An 8314-nucleotide genomic window follows, 5' to 3' on the forward strand; every position below is an offset into this window, starting at 1 on the left:
TGGGATGAATTTATAGAGTCTCACATCAATTGGAGAAAGAAACAAGTGTTAGTGAGGAAGTTGGATCTGAATGAATTGTGAGATTTCATATCAGTTGGGGAGAAAGAACGAAACATTAACTTTGAGGAGAAGCTCGAAAGTAAAAACACGAAGAGGATAATTTCTATTAGGTATGAGCTTGGTCTAATACAAAAACATAACATTAAAAGAATTTTTAAGTTTACTCGAAAGTGCGAAGGTTGGAAGGTTTGGTTCGAGGTTTCGAATTTTTAATTTTGTATACTAAACTTTTTTTATTATTATTATAAACTTAGAAAAAATATAAAGTATCTTAAACAAAATCTGGAATTTAAAAAACTTCTAAGATCTGCTCAGAATCTTTTTTTCTTTGTTTACAAATCAATAATTCCTTGGAGAGGTGAGCTTTAAATCTTTATTATCAACTTGAAACACGTGCTTCTTTTGCACATTATTCAATGGTTTACCCCTTGGGACATGTTTAAAACTCAACACGTAAATTTCAGCAACCTTGCCTTGTTATCAAAAATAGTGCAATTATGTCTCAAATATTTAATAAATTTATAACCAAAATTTGTTTTTATTTTAGAAATTTAACTATAAAAAAAAAAACAAAAAGTAAATAATTATTAAAGAAAAAAGAAAGGGGAAAAAATCAGCAAAATTAATAGCATTAATACATAGGATTTGAAACTTAATACAGACTGGCATCCTAAAAAATACATCATAAAGTGGATTGTGAAGAATATAACCCTTCACCTTCTATTGCAGCAGAGCAGAGCAGAGACAATAAAAATTAATTATGAGCGAAAAGCAAACATCATCACAGACAAAATGTGACAATCATAAGCATAAATAACTAATCCAGAATGCAATTATGAATATAATCCTAAGTTTCTAAGCATCGAAACTTAACTTATCACGCCGAGGTTTTCTTGTTCGGTTCGAAGACGTACTTGATCAACGACTCCTTGATCCCGAGCAGCTCTGGGAACTCCTTTTTCAACTTTGAAGCATCCATCTCATTGTTGCTTCTAGGGGCTACAATTACCTTTGCTTGTTCTTCCAGTGTGAAGTTAGCCCATTTGAACTCGGGGTCGATGTATTTCTTGTACATTTCGAGGATCTCGTTATGACTCACAACGCCAGGGTTTGTGAAGTTCCAGATGCCTCTCAAGTTACGCTTTGCCATCTCGATCGAAATGGGCAGAAGCTCATCCAGGATGGTCATGCTGTTTGGGATGTTAACGACCTTGTTGTAGCGGGAAATCTTGGTAATGAAGTTGCGTGGGTTGTTCAAGTCGGATGATATCGGCATCCGAACTCGGAGGGTGCAGACATTGTCATATTCTTTCAGAAGCTCCTCCACCTGCAATCAGCAATAAAGATTAGCAAGAGAAATAATCACAACACACCAGAAAGATGAAAGTTCCCATGAATCTGTGTACGTACCATGGCCTTGGTTTTTGAATAAAAGGAACCAATGAAATTTGGCTTGTCCTCCTCCTTAAATCCAATGCCAGAACCCTCTGGATGTTGAGCGTTGTACTCAAAGATACAGCCAGTGGCAAAGTTCATCATCAAGAGCCCGTGCTCCTGGCAAACATCAGCTAAAGTTAAGGTTCCAGCGACATTGGCTCGAATAGTTTCGGTTTTGTGAGATTCACACCAATCAACATTGGGTCTCCCTGTCACTCCAGCAGCATTGAAAACATGGGTTGGTTTAATATTCTGAATATCTGCCAAAAGCGACGCCCGATCCTCCAAACGCCCTTTGCCATATGCATAGGCAATGCCTTGTTTATCACATAGCTGTCCAAGAAGGCCTCCAATCCACCCTGTCCTACCATATATCAAAAATTTCAAGTATGATTGGCGAGGAGAGCCTGGATTTCTGGAAGTTGGGACAACCATCTTAGTGTTACTTGAAACGAAAGCAGCCGGTGCTACCTCTTCAGACCCTTCAAAGTGCCTCTCGACTCCACCGGGCATCATTAGCATTCTAGGATGTGGCAGCAAAGCCCCAGAGACATCACCCCACCAATCAGGGTTCTTGGTGTACCATTCGATCGTCTTCTTGAGCCCTTCTTCCCACGTCGTACGTTCAGACCATCCCAAGATCTTGAGTTTCTCATCATCCAAGAAATACCTCTGATCATTAAACGGTCTGTTTTCGACAAATTTGATGCTTGCCTCTGAATCCATTTTAAACAGTTTGCATATATCTTGGGCAACATCTATAACCCTTCTCTCCTTCTTTGTCCCAATGTTATAAACATGGCCAACCTCCCCTTTGTGAAGGATGACTTCAAAAGCCTCAGCAACATCCTCACAGTACAGGTAGCTCCTAACATTAGAACCATCCCCATGAATTGGAAGAGGCTGGCCTCTCATTGCCAAAAGAATGAACTTTGGAATTAGTTTCTCAGGAAACTGATTAGGTCCATATACGTTGTTTCCTCGGGTCGTAATCACAGGTAACCCATATGACCTGCCATATGCCATAACAAGCATTTCAGCTCCAGCTTTTGTTGCAGAGTATGGATTTGTTGGGAGGAGTTGGGAAGCCTCATGGTTTCCCACAACAGCATCCTCATCTGTCTCTCCATACACTTCATCGGTACTAACGTGGATGAACCGTCGAATCTGTCCAGTGACCTTGCATGCTTCTAAAAGAACATGTGTACCATAGATGTTATTCTTCGTGAACTCGAAACTATTACCAAACGAGTTGTCAACATGAGTCTGGGCAGCAAAGTGCATAATCGTGTCGATGGACTCGGTAATTAGGAGATAATTGACAAGGTCAGCGCTGCCAATGTCCCCCTTGACGAATTTGAAGTTGGGAGATGGTTTAGATGGAAGAAGATTCTTCAGATTTGAGCAATAATCAAGCTTGTCCAGAACAACAATTTTGTAGCCAGGATAGTTCCTGACAAGTCTGTTAGCAACATGAGATGCAATAAATCCAGCAGCCCCAGTAATGAGGATGTTCTTAGGAGTGTGTGTAGCCATGTCAATGCAACTTCTGCACAGGACAAATCCAGAACATAAGATCACAAACCGTAAACAGAAAAAGAGAAAGAGAACACAAAATTTAAACTATATTTAAGAACAAAAGAACGGAAACTCAATCCTAAAGTCCCAGATCTAAAAAACTTCAGCCAACAAACCAATTCAATGGCGGTAGCAGAGAAGCGGCAAAACAGAGAAGAAGAAACTGAAGCCTACTAACAAAACTATGATCATGATTAAAAAAGAGATCATAATCAACAGAACTTCAATTTACTTCACAAACAGCAAAAACGTCCCTGATCAAGAACTAACCATCAGATCCGATCTCCGTATATTCCCAACCTACGATCAAAATTCTAAAAGAAAAATGTCCGAAGTTTAAACCATCATCTGAATCTGAATCACGACAATTCGATCCACCATTCATAGAATAGCGACTAATCACCAAAAGAAAATGCATAGCACGCAAGAAATCACCAAATCCATCACGGATCGAAATGGAAACAAGAAACACAGAGATCCCAGTACACCTTTCGCAGCTAAAAAAACGACTCCCATTTCCCCAACAACATGAAAAGACAAAAAAAATTACAAACAACATAAACAAAAAGGTTTCATCAAAATGACGATAGTTCAACTTACAGATTCCGATTCGAGAATTCAAATAAAAAATCTAGAGAGAGAGAGAAGGAGAGAGTAGGTACCTTTTCTAGAGAGATAAAAAGGGTAGAGAGAGAGAGATCTTCGGGACAAAGAAATGGAAGAGAAAACCAGAGACGAATTGCGAGAGCAATGGGGGGCGAAAGAATAGCGTTTTTTCTCTTCTTTATAAATACGTCCCAGCTCGATGAAGGCTGGAGACAGTTAAGGGGAGCCAATGAATGGTGAAATTACGAAATTACCCTTCCCAGTTTCATTTATTTACAGCACTACGCGTTCCCCACCGGTAAATTGAAACAATAATCGCCTGCAGTCGGCCGCACGAAGTTTCGTGGGTCCACGGAGGAAGAGGAGAGGGAACCGTTTTTTTTTTTTTTTTTTTTTCCCAATGGTTAAATTAAAAATAAATAAATAAATTCATTTTATTTTTTAAATTACTTGAAAATTAAGCTACTACCTTCTTTTTGACTTTTTTTATTAACGTGTTCAACTCTATCATCAGATCATAACATGTTACAACATTTGACTTAAAATAATGGAGCGTTGTTCAAGATCCAAATTCAAGGAGAAAATTCAGATCGTATCATAAGCTCCCTAAACAATCACTCAACAGAAATGAAAGTGATCGAGCAATGACGACTAGACGGTAGACTCGGAAGCAGCCACGATAGGAGAAATCTCCTTATCCCGAGACTGATAGAACCTGTCGTAGACACTCGAGAAACTTCTACAAGGTAGAATTAAAGAGTAAGAGGACAACGAACGTGCAAAAAGTATTGCTTTTGTTTATTTATTGCGATAAAAGTCGAAGTTATTTAAAAAAGGTAGGTAGAACATACGGCCCAGACTTGATTTTCATTGCAAGTCAATTGAAATCAAGTTCTTAAATATAGAGTAGGTATAATGTCGTGTCAAATCGTCATTTTTTACTGTAGAGTACCAGTAAACTATTTATCAAATTTAAAGCTCGTGTATTTATTAGACATAAATTATGAAGTCTAAAATTTTAATAGACTTAGAAATTTAAATTTTAGAAATCTCGAGTAATGACTAGACCACTATAAGTTCGAATGAAGTAAATAATCAAAACGTATTAAATTAATAATAAATTACTTTAGTTTATTATTCACTAATTTCTTTAAAATTTATAATTAAACATAAATAAATCCTATTTTTAGTCATGGATTTTATAAAATCAGTACGACGTAGTGTTTCGTTGTTCGCCACTTCAAACAGTACAGTGAATTGGGTTTAGAACATCGCGAGACAATTCAGTTTCTATCTATCATTGATGTTAAAGAGAGAACTGCGAAAGTCAACCCTAATACGAGAGGATTGGGTTGGGTCAACCTATAGTATACCCGTTGTCATGCCAATAGTAGCGCCACACAACTAAATTTGCATAGAAGAACTGCACCGTAGAGGAAAAACGAGTTTATTTCAAATAAATGAAAATTTTATGGATTAGTTCGTGAGTTTTGAGAAGCATATCAACTTAATTTATTCTTAATTAAAAAAATACATTTTTTATAAGATAATTAGTTTTTTCTTAATTTCCTAATTATTTTTTGACTATTTTTTTAATAATTATGAACCATTTAAAAGGTAATTTAAAAAAATATATATTGAAACGAGTTTATAAATTTTAATTAAATATTTAAAAATAAATAAATAATTTTTACGAATTAATATTTTACTTTTATTAAAATTAAAAATGTAAAATAAAAAGTCGAGTTGAATTTTAAAAAATGTCTCAACTCGATCCAACCTAACCCAACTCGTGAATACTTTTAATTTGGGTATGATTTATTAGCTAGTATATTCACTTTAAAAAGAAACTATATTTTTTAAAATTTTATTTTCTTAATTATTTATTTATTAAAAAAAACTTAATGTGGTAGAGACTAAAATCAAATATTTTTTAAATATTAAGACTTTATTGTTGAATTTTGATATTTAGAGCTGAAAATCCAAAATTTATGGACTGAAAAATATAATTTAGCTTTAAAATTATAAAGAAATAAGGCTTTAATTAAAGTTTAAAGATTAAATTATTATTTAAATGAAAATATATAAATAAATAATGTTTTAAACCCATATTATATACATATTAAAATAATAAAAAAAAAATTATAAAAGGAAGCTAATGAGTGCAAAGTCTCTCCTTGAAACGTGGTCGTTTCGTTGTCACTGCTTCCTGGCATTGGCGGTGAATCGCCTTCATCACAGGAACCACTGCTAAACCCTCTAAGTCGGAAGAGAGAGAGGGAGAGAGGGAGAGAGAGAGAGAGAGAGAGAGAGAGAGAGAATGTTTCAGGGCAGAGTGGTGGCTTCATTTGTGCGGCGGAAGGAAGGCTTCAGCCGTGTCTATAATACTCTTATTCAATCGAATTCTTCCACTGTTCTTCGCCACGAACCAGTCAGATCGTTCTCTTCCCAAACTGCAAAGAAATGCCTATTTGGCGTCTATGGATACCGATCCTTCTCCAAGGTCCTATTTCTCTCTATTCCATTTCTTCCTCCTTTTTCTTTTATTTAGCGAATGTTTTTATTTTTTATTCCGGGAGTTCGTCCAGGTTTCTTCTCATAACTTGAGTTACGTAGATGAGATGGAATCGAATTCGTTTAGGATTTGACTGAGAGGATTTTATCTAGTGTTTTATTTTGCTTTGTGGCTCCCGTGTTTTTCGATTTTTGGTTGGGTTTGATGTCTTTGTACTGACGCTGTATCTACTAGTATTGGGTCGATTTGAAGTTCTACTGAGCCAATTCAGCGCCTGACTGCAAGTTATATTTAGCATGAATGTTTAATAATAATGATTAAAAACAAGATTTATCCAGTTTGTGATCTTTTGGTTGACCTCTTGTAGCTTTTATTGATGTTAATACTTGATACATTGTGCCATCTTAGATTCTTTTCAACCTTTTAGACATTTTTCACACAAAAGATGCGTACTTTATATGTTGTATTCACGATAAGAGGCATGTTTTATGCTGTTTTTAGGTTCATCAGGTGCCATCATTGAGGAATATGTCTACGGTGGCTTCTGTTGCCTCGAGTAAGGAGGGTCTGAAGTTGCTTGTAACTGCTGGTCCTCGTGCTCAGAAAATGGTCGGGATATGGCTTTTTGGCTCTGCTGCATGGGTTTTCAGTATGGTGGTTCTTGGTGGTGTTACACGTCTGACACGATCTGGACTTTCCATGACTGATTGGAAGTTCACTGGGCAACTCCCCCCTCTATCAGATGAAGAATGGCTGCAGGAGTTTGAAAAGTATAAGCAGTCCCCTGAATACAAACGGTATGTGTATCAAAATTCATTATTTCTCTAGCTTTGGAGCTAGTCTTTTACTGCATAGTTATGTTGTTTGCTTGCATGAATAATGATTGTGTGTTAAATCTCGATTGGCATGTTAATACATGGTTTGTTTAGATTCTTGATAATTGATGGTTCATTAGAAAGGAAAGTCGACTCGAGGAATTGGTATTTTGGAAGTCATATAGTGTCATTTTTTAATTAGTGTTTGGCTATATATTTTTGAAGCTTTCCTGCATTGATTTGATTTTTCAATAGAAATAGTTCCCATGAATTTTATGACTTTATGATGTTTGAAAATTCTACAGTGTTAACAAAGGCATGAGTATTGAAGATTTCAAATTTATATATTGGATGGAATATGCACATCGAATGTGGGGAAGGGCATTGGGTATTATGTTTGCTTTGCCCTTTTCATATTTTCTTCGTAAGGGTTATATATCCTTACGTCTTGGACTGAGATTGTCGACACTTTTTGCCCTTGGTGCTGGGCAGGGACTAATTGGCTGGTGGATGGTAAAGAGTGGTTTAGAGGTAGATCCACTTTTATCCCTGTTGATTGTTGATTTCCCAATTTTGATAGAGTGGAGAGTTCCTAAAGGAGTTCATCCCACAGGAGCCAGCATCTGAGTATACTCAGCCAAGAGTAAGCCCTTATCGCCTTGCAGCTCATCTTACGTCAGCCTTCATTATCTATTGTGGTCTTTTCTGGACTGGTCTCTCTGTTGTCATGCCTGAACCACCTGTTGAGTCTGTGGCTTGGGCTCGTGGTGCATTAAAAGTTAGAAGATTTGCTCTTCCTGTGAGCTTACTTGTTGGTATTACTGCCATTTCAGGAGCATTTGTCGCTGGAAATGATGCAGTATGTGATTATTTTTTTCTTATTATTATGCACTAAAAATTTATTTGTGATTCAAAAGAGGTCACGCTTCTCCTTGTATGCTGGATTACAGGGGCATGCATACAACACTTTTCCAAAGATGGGTGATACGTGGGTACCTGATGATATTTTTGACATGAAACCACTAATTCGGAATTTCTTTGAGAATACATCCACAGTGCAGGTAATTTCTCTTTACTTGGATCATATAAAGATGTTTAGCTTTGTCGAATCTTACAATGCTTCAATGACTGTATTACATGTTAATATTACCTTGTGATATATCAAGGGGTCTAAATTCGTGAAATATTACAATTCTTCAATGATTGTTTTATCTGCCAATATGTCCTTTGAAGAATCTGAATTTTGTAGGAACTCCATCAAGGATAGCCAAAGTACTCCAAAAAAAAAAAAAAAAAAAAAAAA

The 8314-nt window shown here is 36.3% G+C and overlaps 2 protein-coding genes across 4 annotated transcripts in view; one reads left to right on the forward strand and one right to left on the reverse strand.

Annotated features, from left to right (window-relative positions):
- Positions 1–663: 663 nt before the first annotated feature.
- Positions 664–3856, reverse strand: LOC111482649 (trifunctional UDP-glucose 4,6-dehydratase/UDP-4-keto-6-deoxy-D-glucose 3,5-epimerase/UDP-4-keto-L-rhamnose-reductase RHM1). 3 transcript variants are annotated; one of them, XM_023128541.1, is made up of 3 exons: positions 3738–3856; positions 1471–3046; positions 664–1387 (listed from the first exon to the last, which is right to left on the reverse strand). In XM_023128541.1, the coding sequence occupies exons 2-3, from the start codon at positions 3031–3033 to the stop codon at positions 938–940; spliced, it is 2013 nt and encodes a 670-aa protein (XP_022984309.1). In that variant the 5' UTR covers positions 3034–3046; positions 3738–3856; the 3' UTR covers positions 664–937. The 3 variants fall into 3 exon arrangements, with proteins under 3 accessions (XP_022984309.1, XP_022984310.1, XP_022984311.1); XM_023128542.1 differs by lacking the exon at positions 3738–3856 and adding an exon at positions 3346–3520; XM_023128543.1 differs by lacking the exon at positions 3738–3856 and adding an exon at positions 3192–3214.
- Positions 3857–5871: 2015 nt separating this feature from the next.
- The window catches only part of LOC111482650 (cytochrome c oxidase assembly protein COX15), a 4508-nt gene continuing 2065 nt past the window's right edge, over positions 5872–8314 (forward strand). Inside the window, exons 1-5 of the mRNA XM_023128544.1 lie at positions 5872–6184; positions 6698–6993; positions 7317–7542; positions 7625–7870; positions 7962–8072. Of these exons, the coding sequence (XP_022984312.1) occupies positions 6002–6184; positions 6698–6993; positions 7317–7542; positions 7625–7870; positions 7962–8072 (1062 nt within the window). The 5' untranslated portion in view covers positions 5872–6001. The remainder of the gene's footprint in view (positions 6185–6697; positions 6994–7316; positions 7543–7624; positions 7871–7961; positions 8073–8314) is intronic.

The sequence above is a fragment of the Cucurbita maxima genome, unplaced genomic scaffold (genome assembly GCF_002738345.1).
Source record: "Cucurbita maxima cultivar Rimu unplaced genomic scaffold, Cmax_1.0 Cma_Scf00008, whole genome shotgun sequence".
NCBI lineage: Eukaryota > Viridiplantae > Streptophyta > Magnoliopsida > Cucurbitales > Cucurbitaceae > Cucurbita > Cucurbita maxima.